We start from the raw sequence: 24,053 nt of genomic DNA, 5'->3' as shown, positions 1-24,053 counted from the left end.
GAGAATAAGGGATAATATGGAACCTTATCAGCATTTCCACTAAACCAAATGCATGACAATTGCAAAAGCACAGATGCTAAAGGCAAGACTGGTTTTCTAAGGAACAAAATTTGGGGGATATAATACAACAGTACATTTAAGAAAAATATTTGTTCATTTGAGAACAAGAGAATAATTTGATATTTTAGGAAAAAATAAATTATCTAAAAACAATGTGTAGTTATTAATATTTGTTATTAATATTATTTCAATTTTTATTCTGCTAATATTATATCAAATTTTATTTTGTTAATGTTATTTAAACTTTATTAATTTTATTTTATTTTATGACAAAATCAGCAAATAGAGTAATCCTCTCTCCTAAAGCATTTCCTACAAGCAACTTAGTACACAAATTTCTGTGATGTCACTAGTATATCTGTGAATATATTTATATAGGTACTGATTACTCTGAGACACAAAGAATATTAACACCCCAGGTCCCTTTTTTAATTCCTATTTGGTAATAAAATTGTCATACCTCATCCACTGGTTAACTTTCACAGAAACTGTTGCAATACCACAAGAGAAAATCACTGTAATGCCACTCTTTGCAACTGATGCCAGATCTAATTATAACAAATCACTGTATAGCTTAGCAGTCAAAGAAAAACATATGTGCAATTATTTTAGCATCACTATAAATGACTATTAAGCATTTTTAGTAGTTTTCTTCATAGTGAATAGGTATGTTTCAATTATAGATTTAAATAAATGTTTTATTGTATAATTTGAATAATTAAACCTCAAGCAATCCTGTAATAAATTGGAGTTTTCCCAAGCAGTTCAGCCTTTCAGCTATAAAGTCAGGAAGTAATCTTTGTAACCTGTAAATTGGTCAGCATAGCACTGATGCTTGATTTTTTCACCAATACTTCACTTCTAGACCTTTTTTATGATCAGAAAATATGTTTGTAGTACAATGATTTTCAGATAATTTCTTTCATTTTTTTTTCCCTTTGGTCTCACTCTCCTTATTACCTTCCTGCTCTCTCAGTGAAGAAAAACAAAATTCAGGAAGGATGTTTGAAGGTGATGACAGTTTAATGTTCACAATTTGTAGAGTGTAGGGGTAGCTCGTTTGAAATAAGTTTGGATTTGCCTGGGGCACATGCATGTCCTAAATAATAAACATATGCTTCAAAGGCTGTTCTTGTGCAGCTAAATCCCTTCAGTTTGCAAGCGCACTTTCTAGCTTCTCATTCTCATAGCATTACATTGCATTTTCAGCAACCTACTTATCTAAGGTGCTGTTTTGTCGGGGGAGATTATCACTGTATTTGAATAGATACAATTGTAAGTCTGATTGGAAGAAGGATACACAAGACAGTGAAACAAGACTATCAGAGTCAGGTGCCATTGATGGGAGCTAATAATTCTCAAATCCAGCCAAATATCTGACTTAAAAAGCAAATGAAACTAATATAACACCACTAAGTTTAAAGACAATACTAGTAAGCTTCGATTTGTAATTTGGTATGTTAAATAAAAGAGGAGACAAACAAACAAAAAGAAAATAGACCAAGGCGTTAAATAAAAATGTGCAGTAAGTATAAACAACTTACACTCTCCACAGGACCTTATGATTGTAAGTGTTCTACTTATATTTTTAGATACATGTGGTCTGCAATTCCATAGAATGATTTTATAATGTTGACAGCACATTCTCACAGAGGAACATTGTAGCATACACTAAGGATGGTTGTAATGTTCACATATTTGTCATTATCATTTTGTTTAATAAGCATTAACCCCCTCATTTTTATTGTTAAAATAAATTCTTAATTGTAAATAGTGTGCTTCAACATTGCCTTTTTTAAACAAGACATAATTGTCCTCATTTTGATGCACATTATAGAAGCTATAAATATGGCACTTATCTCCACAAGCGATACAGTCTATTAAGTGAGCTCTTTGCTACTTTCTCAAAGACTGCATAATTAAAGCCAAAGAGCTGCAGGATAAAATTTATGTAATAATTCTTTCTTGTATCACGCTCTACATAGGAAAATCTTAAAATATTTTTCAAGATGTAATACATAAACTACCACAACACCCTTTGTGTGTCTCAGTGTTAATGACTAGGAATGATCATGAAACTAGTTGTCAACTTGCTGTTTGTTCTTGTATATAGTTCTAAGAATTGATGAAATGATCAAAAAACTTGACTATTACAAATAATGTGTTCTTGTTGGTTGAATCTCATCACTTCTCTTTTAATCTTGAGAATATGAGCATAAAGAGGAATTAAAGAGTTGTATTTTATTAGTAACAGTCATACAGGGTTGCTTATCTTCTGTGACTGTATGGGTCAAGAAAATAATATAAAAAAAAAAAAAAAAAAAAAGAAATAACTCTCTTCCCTTGTACTGCTCAGAAAATCCTAATGAGTTCACACTTTGCCCATTCAAATTACACATAGAAGTAACTATTTGACCTTTCTTAATGTTCCTTCTCTAGTTAATCAAAATACAAAAACATAAAGTCAATAAATAATTAGTAACAACTTCCTAGACTATTTTCTACTGTTATCTAGTAACATTTATTAAAACAAAATAAATCCAAATCCTTCCTACCATTCTTGTGTTTTACTAAAATGCTCTTTTGTATATCACTGCAGCAAATTACTATTCTGGAACAGAGCTATTAGAAATAATCCAAAAAAAGGTAAAAAAATCATTAAGTGAAAACACCAACATCTTGGAACTGAATATCTTAAATAAATAACATAAGTAACCTGGGTAATTTATGAGAACACAATGTCACACTCCAGCTATGTTTGCAACAGAGCTAAGGATCTGTGCTATGAAACGAGTTCTTGTAAAACTGTTACCATTTGTTTTCTTTCTAGAAAAAAAAAAAAAGTATTATTGAATTTGAAGAAAAGCAAAAATTTTTCTTTTGCCTATTTTTTTTTAACTCAGAACTGTTGAAAACAGTAGCAGTAGGTTTAGCAATAATGCAGAAAAAAGTCTTTCCTCTCAATTCGCAGACAGCATGTGTCCCTGTTGATGAGAAAAGCAGAGAACTTTCCGGGGAGAATGTATTACTAGCAAATAGTGAAAACTAAGTCAGAGAAGAAAAATAAGTCTAAAGAAAAATGCAAAAGGAAAACATCAACCTGCTGAATACCGGAATACAGAAACAGGAAATTTCTGTCAACTTGTGGAACGTTGTGTGTGGAGAGCAAATCCCACCAGTGCCCCAGAGAGAAAAGGCACGGTTGTAACCTCCCATCCCCCAGAGGACAGGGCAATTTCTGTGTGGACATAGTCTCAGCTGTCAAGGTAGCCTTATGTCAGAGCTTGGTAATGACTAAGACTGCCCCTGAGCTTCCTACCAACTGGCTGATCTAAGATCGCCCGGTCAGCGCGCCATTAGAGGTGGTAGTGCCTGTTCTGTGCAGGGGGATGAATCATTGCATCCTCATGATTTAGCTACCACAGCTCCTGGAGGTTAAGTTCTGAAACAATTCAGTACAAAAGCGACCACAAGCAGACATTCCCCTGCTGAGTTTGCCAGCTTTAATGCCCACCCCTTCCTCAGTAGGTGGCTCCAGGATTAACCATACCCCTTGGAAATAATGTTTTGCTTATGAGGCTGATAAACTGGGATGAAAAAAATCTCAATTTACCTCTTTCTTTCTGGCCCTACCCTTTCTTATGGTCACCTTCTTAAAAGTTTAAAATGCATTTTTGTTTCACAGTGTGATAGGAGATTTTGTCTAGGGAGAATTAAAAATGAAAAATGAACAGTTCTGTGAGCAGAAGGCTGATTTCTTACAGATTAGTATCTCATGGCAGAATTCCCTACTGCCTAATGGACATGTAAATCCCAATTTAAGCTTTTTCAGCAGCTGAAGCATTCCTCACAGGTGCTCTCTTAGTTTCTCTGGAGTCTAACAAGACCAAATTCATGCCTTACCCTTTCTTGGCAGGAGAAATGTATGGAGCAGCTGCAGAAAGCAGCATTGTGGCATTATAAGACAGCCTCTCTGATCCCTCTACATGTCTTTTTGACACTTTGCAACTTCTGTCTTAATAGTTACAGTTGATCAATGCATTCAGAATTATAAACAATGAGGTGCTGAGATAGTATAGCCTTGATTTCTCTTACAGGAACAGGATAAAAGGCAATATGCATCTCTAAATTTCACCAAAAGCTTAATCAGTACCAGATTTGAAGCTCTAAAAAAATCCCTACTCGTTATTTGTTTCATTTTTAATTAAATTTCACAAGCCATTGCAATTTCAGGCCCCAGATGGGACTCAAGGTCTATGAGCAAAAATACTGCAATGAGAACATTAGAAATTAAACTGAAATCGGGAAATTACTGAGAGGCTTTTGGAAAACAGAGTTTTCAGCCTAATATTTGTAAGTTGAAAAATGGAAATCATCTTATGTATAGTTCAGATAAACAATTTGTCTTTGGTGTGTGAATTAAAGAAATAGTCATTTTCTAATAGTCACTGAACAAGTGTATGAAGATCCTCTAGCACACCTGAGGGGGGAACAAAAATAATGCATAGCAAATGTTCTCAAAATAATATTTGACTCTAGCACCTCTTAAAAGGAGGAAATTCAGCCCAAGCTAAAGTTTTTCATGTAGAGAGTCTACACTTCAATAAGTAAGGCAAATGAATTCCAACTTCACTAGCTAAAATCAAAGATAAATGTATGATAATAATTAATTTTCCTATCTGAATGGAGTGTCACAGGTACTACCCAAGCACAAAACTTAAAAGACACTATATAAAAATAAATTGAAATGAAGTATTAGCCTTTTAGAAAAGGGCAATGAGGACTAATAATTTTTAATATGGCAAGGCTGTAATTCTTGGTAAAACAAACTTGGGGGATACAAACTTTGCTTCTTCTTGATATAAATTCTCTTATAGTAAAATTTGAGTCCAAAATCAGGGTTGCTACCTCATGGTAATACAACTAAACAACAAATTGTATCACACCAAGAGCTGCTTGGAGAACTTAGTTTACACCTGCGTTCATATTTTCAAACATTCACTTTGCTTTGCCTAAAAAGTTATTCACATACAGTTGTTAGGATCAAGAAACAGGAAGGAACCTACCTCATATACCAGGTTGCAAAAACTACCATCAGTCATCTTCTTTTGAACTTATTCAATTACTAGAAATAATAAAATGTTTAAGATTCATCTGGCTGGGAACCCTTTGACGTGTAATTTGGGAACAACACTGCTGTCATTTCCACAGTAAAAACTAGTCATTAAAAAAAATATATATATATTTTCACTGTACTGAAGTATTTTAAATGCTCTGTTGGCTCCAGCTAGTCTTTCTCTCCCACCTGCTGTATGCAGATGTGAATGGCAAAGTTGCTGGCGAATGGGGCCAGCAGAGCCGAACCCACAAGGAGTCCCACTGCTGCATACAGCGCTGGGGAAGAGGAGTGCTGTATTTGCCAGGTGGGAACGTTAGCTTCTCAAGGTAAACTGGGTGGCATTTCCATTTCCAGTCCCCCATCACTGCCAGCCCCCCTTTCCAGGAAATAAACTCTTTTCAAAACAAATATTTTCTTGAGTGTAAGGAGTTACTGTTTACAATTGTATTATTTTGCTTTTGTGGAATCTGAGGCATCTGAAGTAACTTGGTGACCAACTTTGCCTCATGGAGAATCTCTGTAACAAGCTATACCTGTGAGATATGAACAACCAATTTATCATTTCTGCATCCAGCCTCACATCTCAACTCTTTATCTTTTATGATAGCAGCCTCCACAGAAAGATAAATGCAAAAACCATTAGGTAGTTATTTTGGCCATATTAACTTTTTTTGGTGCCTAGCTCCCGTCACGGCCTTTGCTCTGTATGGAGTTACAAACACAGGAGATGTTCATAGAATCATAGAATAGAATCATAGAATCATTAAGGTTGGAAAAGACCTTCAAGATCATCTGGTCCAACCATCACCCTACCACCAATATCACCCACTAAACCATGTCCCTAAGCACCAGGTCCAACCTTTCCTTGAACACCCCCAGGGACGATGATGCCATCACTTCCCTGGGCAACCCATTCCAATGCCTCACTGCTCTTTCTATTCCTCTAAAAACCAGTCTAGGAGACCTTACAGAGAGCTAGTTTCCAGCACCTTCATCACCTATACATAGGGTATGGTCCAGCCTACGTAGTAATTCTCAGTCCCCAGTTCCCACACCTCAGTCCTGGGGCACTCCAAATGCATCCTTCTTTGTATGCCACACAGTGTTTTAGATCCAGTATTGCCAGGTCATTTTTAAAAGCTTTGCAGGACATAACTTTTTAAAACTTTCCTCTTTTAACATTTGAAAAAGACATAACCCATGGGATTCACAGTGTTATAACCCCACATTTTTGAAAAAGATTAAGAGGTTACACTTCATGGCCTGAAAACATACAACATGATGGTATTCACACTGTGATGTGGAATGGAATCCCAGGGGAACCTGTTTTGTAGTAGCTGTGAACATTATCCTGAATATATCTGAGAAATAAATGGATCCTCAAAGGTTTTCTCTTGAAAAGGGCGAGTCATTTAAATACCTTGTAGGATTTGGACTAGGGTGATTACACACACCTAGAAGCTCTACCTTTATTCCTGCAAAGCTGGTAACTGAAACTTCAAGATGGTATCTGTAGTCTCTAAATAAATTTTTTTTTTACATCCTAAGCTTGATCTGTTTGACTTCAAATGGCAATACTAGTTATAAATTATTCATGTTTCATAGCTATTTCTTCTGAGGCATGATCTTCAAACTAAACATTCTCTTCAGCCCTGTTCTCTTCAGGCCTGTTGCATGCAGACCTGTGGCCTTACTCTTGCACTTGGTATTAAGTGTAATTTTAGAACATCATCTCACCATTTGCCATTTTTCATAGTTTGTCTCTATCACTATCTCTAAGACCAACTTTTTTAAACTTGATACTTATTTACTATTTTAACCATAACCTACTTCTTTCTGCTTCAGTGCCTTCATTTCTTTTTCTCTGATTTAAAAATTTATTATTATTATTTTTTTCCTTCTGGTGGCTGGAGAGATTCTGGATTTGACAGTTTATTTTTTTTTCCTCCAAAGATTCTACTTTCTACTTAATGTCAATAATTTCCTCCTAAAAAGCTCAAGAAGTTAAAAATACACCCAAACACATTTGCCATATCCTTTCTTAGCATATAAATAACTGTTCTGTTAGAGCTAGTTGTTTCCATTCCATGTCCCCAACAATCACACCTTGGACTAATTTGCAACACCTCCTTTTGTCAGTGGATGTTTCTGCTGTGACGTTAGCTGTGATTGTGAACAAGATTAATTTGCACATTGCTGAAGGTTTGCACCTGGTTTCTGTGAGACAAAACGCTCAAGAAACTAGAAACAATTTGGAATCTGCTCGCAGAGCAGGCATTGTCCTCAGGCAAACTGATAGCAGGAGAATGACAATGCTGCTGTTTACCTCTCAAACATTAGTCCCCAATAGCCTTTCTTAGAGGATTGTCTCAAATTGGAACACAAATGCATTTGTGATATTTTTACTTAAGAATTTTTCTAAGTAGTTGTAAAAAATGCAATTCAGAATAGAATGTCTTATTTTAATAGTTATATAACTCTGAAGTAACAAATAGCCAAATTACTTGGAGTAATCTCTTGCAGCAATATAATGGATTTATCTACTTAAGAATATGAAATAAAATATCTCAAATTCTTCCACATTTCTCACTGGAAAAAATGGTTTTCAGGGGTAAATGGTTTACTTGGATGCTAAAAGTGGTTTTAAGAAAGTTAAGATGTTTACAAAAAGTTGACAATAAAAAAGTTACTCTCAAACAACAAGTGAACCTAAATAAAGATCCATATTCTTCTCATAAAAATCATTGTGAGTCTGAGTAGGATTTTAAGAAATCAAGGATATAACAGAAATAAACAATGTTTTATAATTTGTCATGAACAGAGCTTAATAAGTCTAGAGTTCTAAATCCAAGTAGTCACCAAATATCTTGAGACAGGTGCATACCTTCCTGAAACATGTACATTAGGGGGAGTAACCTGCCCTAGTATAGCACATTTGCATATAAGCATGGACAAAATTACAGCTCATGGGAGAGAACCTACTTGTGTGAGACAGCATGTACTCAGAAAGTAGATAGGCAACACGTCTACATTCCCTGAAACAGAGTGCGCTATTATTCCCATTTTCCCATTCCCAGACCACGCAAGATAGAGAAGAATGTATTGCTCTTCTGAGCAATGTGTATCTCTGTAGTAGCCAAAGGAAGAGTATTTTTCAGGATTCCTATGCTTCAGATTAGGTAACTGATTTCTTTCAAGTCTCACCTGTTCTCTCAGTCAGAAGGTGATCTCTAACCAATCCAAAGTGTTTACTCTGCTATGAAGTCTTATGAGCCATATTCTGGATGGGAGCTTTGAAGCAAGCTGAAATACATATATGCAGATATGCCTATATTGGCTATATATTATATATTCTCTCCAGAATGACCACTCTCAGAGTATAGACTAACCATTGGCCAATTTTAATTTCTAATTTTATTTGTGCAAGTTAAATGCAACCAAACTCAATTTATTTGTAAGAACTAACTGTAACTTAGCTTCCTTGGAGGGAGAAAGCCAAATACACTTTTGTGCAACTTTAGAAAGACTCAAAAATAATCTATATGGGACCTATCACTACCGTCACTGGGGGAGTGACTCAAAACTGAAGTAGCTCTGTAGGTTGCATGCATAGCTGGGAAGCTTCCTTGTACTGGACAGTCTAAGAAACGTGTTTCTTACAGTCACCTGTTTCTGAGGGTCATTCTACCAGTGTCCACGTCTCAAAAATATAGTCATTCTTTTTACAGACAATAATGTGGCACTAGAAAGAAACATGAAAGAAAAATTACCTAGCCCACAAAGGAGTAGTACCAACACTGGGAACCCTGACTGCAAGCACATTTGGGGGCAGGTTGAGAAAGATGTCATGCAGCATAAGCAGTAAGAGCTCAAAGTTTGCTTTCCTGGAATGCAAATAGACCATACACTACTGCATATGGGCAGTAAGAGCAAGATTATACCATAGTACACCATTATTGTAATTCTTAAAACATTGATGAGTTGATTTCACAAATAGCTACCGAAAACCCACAAACTCATTCTTCTCACTTCTTCCATTCCCCTTACATACACAGGCATGCCCAGGACAAACTGGACAAACCTTTGAACAGGGGGAGCTTGGGCTAATTTTCTGCTGATGATCAGTCTGCATAAAACAGCATACTGTCCCAGCTATGCCACTTCTTGTGCCCATGCTGATCCTTGTAGCAATAGCTTGAATATATGTCTGCACAACCATACACTGTGACATGTAGATGATCGTTATTTTATACCGGAGAATGCATTTAAATGCAACACTTTTGGTCAAAATTTTCCTCAACAGAAATTACATTTGCTGCTGATTATTCCAGCTCCATAACAAAATCCTCATTAACAAATTCCAAATGCTACAGGCTAAATACTGCCATTTCCTCCTGTTTTTCTTTTACTTCTTTTTTTTTTTTTTTTTTTTCCTTCTTATTCTTCCACGCTAGCATAGTGGTGCTGAATGCTAAAAAGCCTATGCTGGGATTGACAATTTACTTTTCTGGTGTTTGCTTTATGTAACAAGGAAACAGATTCAGCTACTTCTTGTTAATGCAAATGAATACTAAGATATGCACTGGAATTCCTACACACTCATACTGGAAAATCTTCAACAAGAACTTAGCACTAGAACACAGTATAACAAGGTCTGTGAACATCCTCTCTTCCTGCCTTTATCTTCTGGAATATTAGGGTAAATAACAGTTACTGAGGAATTTAATATGCCAACAAGTAGAAGTGGAAGCTGATGGAGAGGACTCCCTGCAGAACTCTGCAAGCTTTTCAACACTGAATCTCTTAGACAAAACCACACGTTTGTAAGCAATATAGTTATCTTTTTGCTATATACATATGTATATAATATATATATATGTCAATATTCAACAGAGGGAAAAAAATAGAAGTTTAAAGTGAGAAATTCTAATACAAATTTTTAATTACTTAAATTTTAATTAACCTCCAAATGTATGATTTGGTTACCATTCACCTACAGGAGTACCGTGTAAGAATCAGAAATACCAGGAAGTTCAGAATTACTATAGTCATTGCAGATGCCATATTATTTAGTGGTTAGTCAGAGTGTGAATATGGGCAAGACAAGGTTCAGGGATCGAGTCCTAGATGACAATGCAATAATTTAACTATCATGCGTCATCTTTAATATTCTTATTTCTTGCAAGCCCTAGTATATGAGGATCTATATTCTTCTCCAAAATTCTGTTACATGAACTTTTCTTTGGGGTATAAAAGCAGAGAAAAATTATCATATAATAAGCATAAATAGACAAAAAATATAAATCATATATTATGCAATGACATCAAATAATAATTTTTCTCCCTCAGCCACTCCCATTAAATATTTTCACTTAAGTTCAGAGTGGAATCTGTCAGGTGTTGAAGTACATACTGCACAAATGTTCCAAAACCTGCATGACAGGAAAGATGAGCTGGGAGAAGAGAAATAGTTGTCCTACAGCCCTACAGTTGTTCATGGAAAGACTTGAGACTAGACCTAAGATATCTTGCCTGCTGCTTCAGTGTCCTAACCAATAATCCACCCTGCTTTGAGATATTTTGGGGCTATGTTGTCTTTCAAGGAGCCAATTTATTTTTTAATATGTATTGGTGTTGGCTTCTTGTGCTCAAAGTCATCTTCTTTTATTACTGAGCAGCCCTAGCTCTCTGAAGCCCCTGACATTTGATAGCTGATCACACTGAGCTCTGGAGAAAGTTGCTTTTGATCTGGGCTACTTTTGCTCCTTTTGTGCCTTGCGGTATCTCACACCCAGGTGAGTTTTAGTCTTTTCTTGGTTACATAGATTGGTTTCCTGGGGGGTTAAAACTAAATATGTGCTGATGGAACCTCTAAAATATTTAAAGAAAGCCAAAAATAAATGAAATTAAGATCCTAAAATAAATATAGTGCTGAAAGTTGAGCAATAAAGCATGTTGTTTTCCTCCCAGCATCCCCTGGGCTCTTTGTTTATCGTACTGTCTTTCTAGTGATCTGCCTGTGCGTTCAGTGGAAGCAAGATGCTGGTGTTCAAGTGGCACTTTCTTTTATAAATATTACTTTTGCTGCCGGGGGGGGGTGTGTGTGTGTGTGTTAAGACAGAACGAATCTGTGAAAACCATAGCTTCCCTGCAGAACTTTGCCTCCATGCAGTCATGCCTTTTCTCCTCTGGAGAGGAAGTAGAAGAAAACATCAAGTCTTATTGCAGCCTCGGGTTATGTAATACTGTCTCCTGGCTCTGAAAATAACCGGAAACATTAAGACCAAAGATTAAATGTACAGTATCCTCAAATTCCTCTTCTGTTCTCTCAGAACGAAAGGCCTTCAGAGGAATTCCAGGATGACCTTTGCCACACAAGACAATTTAGAAGGATGTAAAAGCAAATCCAGGCAGTACTGTTGTATGAGCTGCATTAGTCCTGTGCAGTCACTTCAGCAACCAGGACATGCACAAAGCTTGTGAAATACTGCTAATTCCAGGGAGTTTGCTAACTCATCTGTAAGTCTGTTATTTAGACTAGACATAATAAATCATTTTTCTTCTTCTATTGTGGAGTTCATTGAATGTATCTACTTATATCTAATTTTCAACCACTCCTGAAAGACTTTCAGGAAGTCTGCAGTGGGCACATAAGTGGCATGATGGCATGTGGGTCTTCCTGTTGAGGCTGGAGTAGTTCTGTCCGTAGATTCATCCTTTGACCACAACAGAGCTCCAAGGCCTAACGTCAGCTGAGCTGAGATGTCACTATGACAGGAATTAGCTCACCTGAGATCTGACTCCCTTTGGGATCTCTCTGTCTCTCTTGATTGACCATTCACTTCTAACTTTGTTCTCACAGGTACTTAATGTTAGCAATTGTTAAAGCCTCAATAATCTAGGCGTCAAAGCTCCATTTTCTTGAACTTCATTCCTACCTTTTTTTTTTTCTTCTTTTTTTTTTTTTTTTGTTACATCTGACATGATTCTTATTATCCCTGGAGTTGCCCACACTCCCTTTTCACACAAATCCTTCACACAGTTGTCTAGAAAGTCCCAATATAGACCCATGGTAGAGTATAAACTTTGTGCATTACCACCCCTGTAAAAAAAAAAAACAAGCATCTTGTACTTTTTTCCTTAACACAAACTGCTGAAAATTTTAACATAAAATGTACATAGCTTTGACAATTCTTATTTCAAGCAGTTTCATAATCCTGATAGCGTGACTGATCTAAAGTACCAGGTATGTGGTGTATTTCATGCATTGAAGAATGGAAACAAACTAGTTATCTCCTGTATTTAAGAGCAGAGAGGATCAGATACTTCCAGAAAATGGGTATACCATCTGGATACCTTGAAATGAATGGAATATGATAAAACATATTTCTTATTTGTTCATATCACATGATCTCACTGCCTCTCAAAAAAAAAAAAAAAACTTATTATAAGACTGATAATAGCTCAAATATTCCAAATGAATCAAATCCTTACTTTAAACAAATGTGGAGCCCTTAGCTATAGGTCTAATTTATTATTATTCTTATTGGTTTTGTTTTTTTGAAGGGGACAGCCTTTACTTGGCTGTTCAGAAAACAACCAGACATCCAAAAGATCCAAGGACACAGGATGCCAGCACAGAACAGCATCCCAACTGGTTGTGGTACCTGGAAATTGTGGCTCTTTGCTTTTTCATTTGCCCTGAGATTTCTGTGAGCCTCACATTTCCTCATCTATCTGATCCTGTTTTGTACCACAATAAATCAAACAGGTTATTTAGAAACCTAACCACTTCTAACTGCCGAGAGATGGGATGCTGAGCTGGGCTGATGCTTCCTAGGGAAGAGGGGAGCGGGAAAGGAGCAGAAGGTTCTTTAATTTGCAGATTATTTACACAGTGGAGCATAATGGCTCCCTCACAGCAGCTGCAACCTATTACATCATGCTGCTACCACATCTGAACACTAATCCTGCACACTAAAAATCCTCCTGTGTTTGATAATACCAGTGTAGTAGCTTAGCTGTTTTCAAAGACAAACAAAAAAGATCAGTTATTTGTAATTAAGTCAACTAGGAAAAAAAAATAAAAATAGGCTTAGTTCATTTTTCTTTCAGATTTGAACTATTCACAGAGAGAGCCTTAGAAACATACACACCTAAGTTTACCTTCAGTCCCTCAAGACACTTCCACATACTGATATTTTTCAGCTATAAAAATATCTTAGGGTAAATCTTATCTCTGTGAATTCAAAGCGAAAGTAGGAAAACAATAAAAGATTTTAATTACTGTCTAGCATCATTACATTTTTTCCTCCTATAATTAGAAACTAATGAGAAGTGGAACACATTCTGTCAAATGAACTGAGAAAACAGCACTTCAAGTGGTACAAGTGGCCAAGGACCAAAAAAAAATCAGAACTGTTGGGCAGAAAGTCATGTCATACATAAAGAAATTTCATTTGCTTGGATAGCTATAATGATTCATCTCATTTTACAGGAGTTTCATCAGCTGGGGTTGTCATTTCGCACAAATGCAAACTAATTTCAGCTCCCCTTCCCCCTGGTCCTGGAGGAAATCAAGGTGTTTGACGTCAGATGCATTCACAGACATACACGTTACTCTTTAAAAACAGAGAAAAACAAACAAACAAACAAAACAGGAGATCTCCTTCTGCCCTCCATCCTGCTGTTCAATGTAGTTAGGATTCATCCTTTGGAATATAAATTGGAAACCAGGCTTGCAGCTATCAGAAACCCAGAGATAATCTTATATAAATGGACTACAGTACAAGCTTTGTGAAAGTCTTAATGTTGTTTTACCCCATTACATAATCAAGCTATAATCGTAGATTAGAAATGGATATTTAGAATTGGGATGGAAGTCACTTAGTACAGCTGCCGTGTTGGATCAGTGATGACCATGAATCGCCTTGTCCTTTACATAACACCCAGGCAGAGCAACCGCCAGCAGTCAGGTAGAGAATGAGACTGCTTCTGAGTGCTTCAAGACTACTGCAAGCAAATATCTACAATGCCACGTCAGATTTTCTTTCTTTCTTTCTTTGCCCCACAGGCTAAGCATTCACTGTTATTTTATTTCACATCATGACTTCCTGTGACACAATACTGGTATTTCACTGTTAAACCTCAGAGGGAAAGAGAATGTTTTGAAAAGAGACTTAATTATTTTTTGAAGCTGTCTGGCACTTATGCAGTCCAAAAATGAATCAATGAAAGGACAAAAACTGTGAAGTAAAGTAACAATGAAAAAGGTATCTGGCAAAGGATGAGATAATGAGAAGGTGTCATGGTCAGATATCTAGGGTACAGTGTCTGACTGTGCCTTTTCCCCAGAGTCTCTTCTTTCTGGCTGTGGACACCGATAAAACTCATAAATATCTGCTTACAATCAGCACTGTGATTAAATTTGTCTTATCTTGCTGAAAATTCATTTATGTGACACTGTGATCAAAGACTTTGGCCCAAATGATTTTACTATGACATATGTAAAAACATACCGCAAGGAGAAGCTAATGTCAGCATCTCCTCATGTGACAAATGACCAATTTTAGAAGTTCTATTTCATTAGTACTGAACTAGGCAGACCTAAGAACATCCTGATCCAGTGGAAAGAAAAAAACATCAAAATGTGTCATTTTAGATGTTATACAAGAGAGTCTTTTGTGTAGGTTAAATCTGAATACTCATAGAAAATTGTGTGTTCAGAAAGGAATATTATGTTTTCCTTATATCACCGTAACAGTGCAAGACATATCATTGAATTGCAGTTTCAGGCTGACTTGCTACCCTCAACCAAAACAAAAAATGCCAGAAAGTATTCCAAACACAGGCTCTGTCAAGGCAAGAAAAGAGATGGGGACAAAAGCCAAGTGAAGATGAATTAGAACATGTACACCAATCTTAAACTATTTACATGATTTTTCATCGAAGATTAGAGCTCTATTGTACAGCCCACAGTCTGACATGGGTTTGAATTTTGATCTTTCAAATACATCACAATATGAGTGACCTTCCCTTGCGTCTTTTTTACTGAGATTGATTTAGAGTGAGAGCTTACCTAGAGTGCTGCTGGCAAGAAGTTTACAACTACAACTCCTAGCTTAAAGGAGGTATATATAGAACTGTTACTTTTTTAATGGTATTTCCATGTACCATGACTATAAACAAGAAAACACGTCTTTTCCATTAAGCTACATTTTATCTGTTCTTTCTTAAACAAACAAAACCAAACAAAAACGAAACAGTGTTAGCTGTGATCTCCACCGAACAGAAAATGAGACCTTTGGCCATGTTAACAGTGAGAGAGAGAGAGAGAGAACAGTGATGTTTCTATTAGTTATTTATGAGCAAAACAAAATAAATTCTGCTGCCATGGATGTTCTTCATTAACAATTTATGCAGTTTAAACTCATTATGTGTAGCACAAAGGTGATATTACTTTGCTAATATTTCTATCATACAAGAATTAGTTATATTCTTATAAGTGCTCCTGTATTAATATAGCCATAGAAGTCAGGCCATTCGAGTGGCCATATAAATCAATATGAGGAATAATCATAGAAAATTTTAAGATTCAGTTTTCCACTGGCAGACTTACAATCGTTGCTCATTTCCATTCTGAGGTGACAGTGCCCTCCTGTGGCACGATTTTTTTTGTTTGCATTTTTCCTATATACAGTCCATCCAGAAAGATGAACTAAAAAGGGTTTTCCATATATAACAAGTCATGTATTTATGTAATCGTTTATATAAGTTAACTGAGAAAAAGTTCCATTTCTATCTATATTTTCATACGGTTTCCCAAACAAATTTTTTACAGGTTCTTGCTCTTTTCTATTTGGTTTCTATTCAAATTAAGAAGAGAAAAAAAAAAACAGTGGAAATCTGGACAGCTGGTGTAAGTCTGGGTCTGTATGCACCATGTGGCTGCTATTGGCTGCATGAACAAAATCGTGCCTGTTACTTACTACATAAACAGTGACTTATGTTAAATCCCAGTTGCCAGTAATTTGATCAGACCTTAAAGAACAAATTATGGCCTATATGAAAAATTCTGGGAGATTTTGGCTCATAATACCACTCATAATACCACTGTCTTTTCTGTCTTTTTTTTTTTTTTTTAATAAAAAGTTTCAAAATGCACCCGGAAGAGGAAGAGTTCAAATTTTTAAGAGACATTATAAAGCTACTTGGTAGAATTTTTTCTGCCAGTTACTGATTCATCATCAATATTCTGGTACAGAATTTGTTTTCTCCACAGATTCTTACATTTCATGCAAGGATGAAAAGCTGCTAAATTACAAATATTATTAGAATTACTAAAACAGCTATATTTTCATAAAATTATACACAGGCAAAAATATTCAATGTAGTCGAATACTCCAGGAAACTCATTTTCAGACCCTGGGATAGAATACCTCTAGTTCTTGGGGCAGAAGAGCTCTTCTACTGCAGAGTCAGCATGAGGCAAGGACCTCATGCTCTATATGCTTTCAGCACTCAGAGAATTTCTGGAGATTTCAGGTATTGCACTGTCTAAAGGAACAAATAAGGTTTGAGAAGGAAAGAGACATTTCATTGTGTGAGCATCCATCTGTTTTTGGTGTGCTCTTCAAGGTAGCACGAAGCCTGGTACGAAACAGAGGTAGCATGGAGCTAGACAAAACTAGGTGTTATAACTTCTCAAAGAACTTCCTATGTCTGTGAACACATTTGTTGTTTTCCAAACTGTTAACTTAGCCATGAAGCATTTTCACAGAAATGCCAACATATAAAAAGGCCAGCCCTTTGCCTAATTGAATTTCCCTGTTGCAAACTCCATATGTTTAACAGAAATGAAACATTCAATTTTCTCCACTCCAAAACTGACTATGAGAATGAATTGACACATATGAATAACTTGGTCAGGTGGCCAATATAAAATTTCTGAAGCTTTTCTGCATTTCTTTTTATAATATAAAACTAGTGGTGTTTTAAACAAGAGAAAACAGAATCTTATAATAGTAAGGGTGAGATGATCTGGGCTGTAAGTGTTGCTACCTGAACTATAATTAAGGCACCAATTTCCTGGGATGTTAGAAAGCTGTTCTTTTCTCTACCGTTTGTACTAGCTTCCAAATCACTTCTGAGCACAAATTAGAGACTTGTTTCCCCAGTACCTCACACTTTGCACAGTCACTTAAACAGGCATAAAGAGAGTACTAATAGGTATAATTTCCCATTTGCGTTGCACAGGTATAAGCAATTCCACAACCAGGACGCAGTGAAGGATCACACCCACTGTGCTGATTAAATCAGCCAAGTGCAGCGTATGCCCCCACAGCTACGCTTCCTGGCACGACTAATTCCTTCTATTGAACCTTTGGGACTTAGGCCAGGATGTATGCACAGATGGTTCCTCAAATCATGAATTCACTTCCCCTAATGTCTAACAGAGCCTGAATCAAGTATTCAAATTACTGTATCACACAAGTATATGGAAGGAAGAGCTTAAAGTTCTCAGACTGCTTTGAGACTGTATAAATTAGAATGGTACAAGGCCCTTTGAAATACAACCTTTTGTAAGGGCTTACGAAGGTCGTAATCACTGATACTGATGTTATGCATCTCCTTTTCAAACTATATCCTACTCTAGATGTGATTTAAGGTCCATGCACTTTCTCTACATGTAACAAGGATTATTGCCAAGAGAAATCTTCAGCTTCCCATTCAGAATAGCAGCATGAGGAGGCTGTGCCTCAAGTCAGAATCCTGCCCTGCGTCTCCTGATCTGAACATAATCAGCAGGAATATGCATTTAGTAGAAAATATGATATGAGTATTTATACATGCATATAAGTATGATCTGAATACCGTTTTCCCAAGGGACTGCATTCTGGTTTAAAAATTCAAATACATGTTACTGAAGAAATTGCTCAACTGATTATCATACCTTCAGACTATGTCTATCTATCTATATATACTCACACAGATGAATAGAGGATATATGCATATTCATGTGGAGGGTAGGGGAACGATGTCTAAATATATGAAGGATGACTTTTTATGCTCTTCAGCATAAGATTATTTTTTCCAAGGGCAATAGAGTGTTTCTCAAAAAAAAAAAAAAAAAGGAAAAAAAAAAGCTAGCTATTTTCTAGACATATACAATGATGTATATACATCATAAAATGGGAAGGATGATAAGATCTCTAGTGAAAGGCTAAATCCATAATTTTCTAATTAGGGTGCCAAATGTTAAGTACTTGGTTATGCTGTGTTACCAAGATACTGTCAGGCTGCATTATCAGTCATTTCTAGAAAAGTCTGAAAGTTTATCAGTCCTCCAAACAGCAATCTGGCAGTCTGAGAACCTCTCTTGCTGCGGCAGAAAAAATTGAATAAACAAGAGCCACAGCTCAGGGAAAGAGGATGAAGTAATAATGAAAAAAATATCAATTTACCAAATGAGGGCTAGTGAAAAACACTGTGCTAAGTATCAACTCTGGTCAGTTTTGACTAAAATAGAGTCTTAGCTTGACAGCTTCATGTAGGCACCACACCAGGAGTGAAAATGACCTCAGGCACAGAGACAACCTGAAAATAACAACAAGCATTTAAATTGGTCCCAGGTGAAGAGCAGAGAAGACCATGAATAAAGTCAGAAAAGAGCAAAGTTGGATAAAAACATGGCTGGGGCAAGATTCCATTATAAGAGATAATGGTTTTAACTCATGACAAGTGGGATTAAAGCAATGTACTGCCAAGTCCATGTTCCACAGAGGACTCAATACACTTTACCATGTGTTCTATGACAACTGGTATTAGGTGATAAATTGCATGTCTTTGGTCTTGCATTAATTTGTGTGCTTCTATAGCGTTACATATTTTATTATTGCCAGAATGATTGTCTTATTCAAAACCGTGTAGCATCTAGAAGGCCTGCTGTTACACCATTACATCACCTGCATAAACTAGGCAACACCTAACACCATGATTCTCTGGAGCATCCCACCACTTACTCCTGTTTTCCTTATTGCTTTATTTACAATTAGTTTAATATTAGTTAAAGGCTAGAAGATATATTCAGTACATTAAAGAACTACTGCATTGCCTCATCATGGCATTTCCTGTCATATGCTCGTTATTGAGAAAAGTCATCAGCACATCCAACTTCCCAAAATCCTAACCAAGCAAGGTAAGGAATAAATAAAATTCCTCTGTGGTATTAACATTATTCCTTTCTTTAGTAAGATTCTCTGAAATAGCGGAATTTACTCCACAACACAACAATGTTTGCAGCTCCAGCAGGCTTTCAGATTAGAAAGCAAGATTTAATTGAAAAGAATTTACATATCGTTAAATGCTTCTTCAGACTGGTCACCTCCATGCCGCCTGGCAAGTTATACCGGACACTGAGGTTCTGAGTTCCTCTGATTTTACTTCTCCATTCATAGATATATTAAAGCCTATTAGAGTATCTATGAGTTCTTTTGATTCCTTGAGCTTTCACTAAAATGTTTCAGATTCTACGAGGTATAAGAAATAAGGTCTGTAAGAATAATTCTGTGGGCTTTCTCTACAATTTCCAGGAGCTGATAAAAAAACATTTCCTGTGCATATCATTCTGGAGTGGTTTGTTGGTTTTTTTTTTGGTGGTGGTGGGTTCTTATTGTTGTTTGTTTTACTTTTGCATCCATTAGGAAGCAAAGTCCTTCCATAAAAGTAACTGCAATGACATTAGTGAGAGATGAACAAAATCTAGAACAATTGCATTACTTTTAACTTTTGGAAGATGTTAGTAGAGATATACTATTTCTAAACATAATTGGTTAAGTCCAGTCTTTAAAAACAAAATAAACAAAAAATAAAAATAAAAAAAGCAGTGGGAATTGTGTTCATTTATATGCAAAACATTTCCACCTGGACTGTCTCCAATTTGTGTAGCAAATGCTCTGTCAGGACACTGCTGTTGCTCTGTGTAAACGGATTGTCCTCACAGAATCACAGAATATTAGGGATTGGAAGCATGTCATTGAGCTAATAGAGAATTCAAAGTAATGTCTCACTGCTGCTGAATGGACCAAGGCCTTTACAAGTTAGTTAGCATTTTAAAGCTCTTATGTTTTATATTTTGAAAAAAATATATATATATATTTTAAAATAATATATAAAAGGTTGTAAAATATTACTGTGATAGCTTAACTATGCAAAAACACTACTTGTATTAAGGGAAAAATCCAAACAAATCTCCATGGAGCCAAGATAATCTGCATAAGGTTTTCTAGAGAAAACATGGTAAAACAGTGTTTGTGAAAATGGTCTATAAAATGGAAGGACTGAAGCTACTCTCTCTCTCTGTATACATATGTGTATTTGTGTGTTATTCGCACCAGCATTTGACTGGAGTTGCATACAGTGTTACTGAACATGGAGGGTCTACATAAGCCTTCGCAGAACACCCTGGTCTATGTCAGCTGGATTTATCTGCTGAATTTTTCAGCACAGGTTTCAGCTGAGTTTTGGATGTGGCTATAACACCTCTGAGCGGCAGCTTTGGCTTCTGTAATAGATCCTGATATTTTCTATTCTTTTGAGCAAAAGATTCTACAAGGCAAGAGTGCTTAAAACCACCAAAAAGACCTGTCCAAGTACAAGACAAAAAATATGGACAAAATATAGGAAAGAAGTAGTTACCTAGGATCCAATATATCTGCTCAGCTACTCCACAAGACGGTCTATAGCATTTACAACTTGAGAAAAAGAAGTAAAAGCAGAGAGAAAACAGCCAAATTTTATTTCAATGCTGAGCTTATCTTTTGTAAATTTTTACATTCTCATATATGTTTGGGTTTATATTTCCCATTTTTCTTCTGGTACTTCTTTGTCTCATTAAAGTAACATAACAACACTGCACATGAAAACGGCCTTTTCTTTGAGACTTTGCTTTGAAGTAATACAATTACTACTTTGAGTTATCTCTACCATAATATACCTGGAAGAAATAATACCATACAAATTTGAAATACCAATTATTAAAATTGCATATATGAAGGTGAATGAATAAAAATTAATTCCCCAAATTAATGAAATAGTCACTTTCTAGGAAATTAACAGATGACCTACAGAGATGAAGAATGATTCTGGCTTCAGTTTTATGGCTGAAGTTTATTGTACATGAAGGACAAACACAAGATTATCTGTGAATTAAGGGGATAATCAGACAACACCTAATTGTTAAAGCTGGTTGCTTATATTCAACCAGATTGCCTTGTAAATCACACATACACCATTTGCTTTTTTAAGTTTCTGATTTTCTTATAATAATGACAAATTATAAACCAGTTAATCCCTGGGATAGGGACATTCACTCTGAAAAGAAAAAAAAAAAGAAAAAAAAAAGCACCACCTGAAAAATGAGCTCTGAAGTTTCTTCTGTGACTAGATTTAAAGGGATTATTCTGGGGAAATAAAAATTTTAATTATGCCTGAAAACAGAAAACTCACTGTTAAGTAATGGTACTGATCTAAGCAGAATACACATTATCCACAGAGTCTCTTTGATATCTGTGGAAAAGTATCTTATTCTGGATTTATAAATCCTATTCTGTTTCAGTTCAAGACTTCTCTCTGGACTGTTTTTCACAGAATTGCAATGAAGTTTTTTGCAGCCTGGGGTTTTGCAATTCTTTTGCAATCAAGATTTCCCAGGAGTGCTGTATTCTGAAGAAAAGATGAGATCTAAGGTATTTTTTTTAGTTTAGAAGAAATACATCAAAACCTGAAGCATTGCTTTAATCCTGAATCCAGATGTAATTTATTTAATAGTTTGACAGGGAAAAAGAAACAGAATAGAATCACAAAGCTATTGAATGCTTGAATGCAAATTATGTGGTATGCACACCAGAGTAATATATAGCCTGCCTTTTTGGGTACTCTTTTGGCAAACATGGGTTCCAATCCTCTTAGAGGAGATAATACAAAAGAAGATCTGCAGGCAAATTGAAAATTAATTACTGAGACAACCTTGCCCTGAAAAATAGTTGAGACTTGAATAATTTAGAAAGTACATCTGAAAGCATGCATTATTTGAGAGCAGAGCTGAGAGTATGCTAACAGGGACAGGATGATGACTGGAGGTGTGCTGGACCACCAGCAGTCAGTCAGTTGCTGCAAGAGGACCATCCAGGCATCTCCATGTTGTGACGAGTGACATGGTAAGAAAGAAACCTGCTGTGCTATGTACGCAAGGGAGACTACCCTTGCAATCTGACATTGTAGTTACATGTATGACTTACATACACTTCAGACATAGAATAGGAAAGCCCTACCTAGCACCTAGAAATTCTATGACTTGTTTTTAAACGTATTATCCTATCTCAATATGTGTTTATTTTACAGGAGACTATGTAGTCATGTCTGTTTACTTTAACCTGAGCAGGAGAATGGGTTATTTCACTATTCAGACCTACATTCCCTGCACGCTTATCGTTGTGCTGTCTTGGGTCTCTTTCTGGATTAACAAGGATGCAGTTCCAGCCAGAACATCACTGGGTGAGTTGTTTTACCTTCCTGCTTTTGTTCAAGCATTATGATGTTCAGTTAACACCTCTATAGAGGTTTCTAAATGTAAGAGAAAAGACAGTTTTTCACAAATTCTCATCATTTAGAGAGATGTAATCATTTCCAAGGAACAACAGCTTAAAGCATATTTCTCTCTCTTCCATTTTACTATGGCAGACCCTAACTAGAAGTATTGTAGATTGCCTCTAATAAAAGCTTTTGCCCCTTTTCTGATAACAGTAGTATTTTATAAACACCAAAACATTTCTGGATTAGGCACAACAATGCATTAGTTTTATTTGCTCTACTTCTATATCATAGTGGCTAGCAATACAAATGAAATAAATGCCAAGAATGAAACAATCTTTCTGTGTGACAGTTGAAAGAAGGAGTGTAATACCTGACTTCTACTTCAGGGACCAAAAGTCAAATGTAGCCTTCAGACCACAAAATCTACTGAATTTGGTGGTATCTAAAATCCTATACATGTAAATGTGACATGCAATTAATCAGAATTAGCAGTTTCTACACAGTTAGCATGCTGTTGCACAAATAAACTAAGAGCTACCAAATTCACTTGCTTGTACAAATCAGCTGGATCTGTAAGAATTAACAACGTGGAAACCTGACTGTGAAGACAGGTAGAAACACTCGATTTTCTACTTCTCAATTAAAGTCACGCAAATAAAAATCATTTTAGTTTTTCCTTTTGCAGTTATATTTTTTCACAGAAATGCAGCAAAGAGCACTGGATTAAAAAATAAAGGGTAGCATTTTGCTTAAAGAGCTCCCTTGAAAGAACCAGAGGAATAGAGAAGCAGTGGCCCCCATAACAAAAATGTTTTAAATGTTTTATTGCCTTTTCACACTAAAACAAGGTCATAAAATCAGCTTTAAAAAAGTAGATAATTAATAAATGCATTCAGCTCTTTTTGTTTGTTTGTTTAGATGTACAATACAGATTGGTCACTGTTGAGAACTAGTCTATTCATACCTCTGAGGAGGTGAAGTCAGTGGTTATGAAATTTGCCCTAAAAAATGTGATGGATTTTAAATGTTCTGATGCATTTTTAATGCTCTTCTCATGACAGTACAGGGAATAATGTTCTGAAAGGAGAAGGGAAGGTGAGGCATATCATTGTAGCTCTCAGTTATAGACTACAATCACTTACAAAGGCCAGAAGAAACACTCCTCTGGCACTGCAAGAAATCTGACCTCACAGCATGGCAGTTACAAAGAGCCCTGAGAGACTCTCCCATCCAGCTTTATTTACAAATCACTTAAATAACCAGCAGCAAAGAATGTGTGTGG

The 24,053-nt window shown here is 36.0% G+C and overlaps 1 protein-coding gene across 7 annotated transcripts in view; it reads left to right on the top strand.

The window, feature by feature from the left end:
* Positions 1-24,053, top strand: part of GABRG2 (gamma-aminobutyric acid type A receptor subunit gamma2) — a 42,669-nt gene that overhangs the window by 14,104 nt on the left and 4,512 nt on the right. For 4 of the 7 annotated variants that reach the window (XM_035563960.1, XM_035563958.1, XM_050713614.1 and 1 more), the window contains exon 5: positions 22,580-22,732. In XM_035563960.1, coding sequence (XP_035419853.1) covers positions 22,580-22,732 — 153 coding nt within the window. Of the gene's footprint in view, positions 1-18,960; positions 19,000-22,579; positions 22,733-24,053 lie in introns of all 7 variants that reach the window. The other 3 variants (XM_035563963.1, XM_035563964.1, XM_035563959.1) reach the window with 2 other exon arrangements.

This window comes from Cygnus atratus, chromosome 14 (genome assembly GCF_013377495.2).
Source record: "Cygnus atratus isolate AKBS03 ecotype Queensland, Australia chromosome 14, CAtr_DNAZoo_HiC_assembly, whole genome shotgun sequence".
In the NCBI taxonomy this organism is placed as follows: Eukaryota; Metazoa; Chordata; class Aves; order Anseriformes; family Anatidae; genus Cygnus; species Cygnus atratus.
The sequence above is the reverse complement of the archived record's forward strand: the minus strand, read 5'-3'. Positions and strand labels throughout refer to the sequence as shown.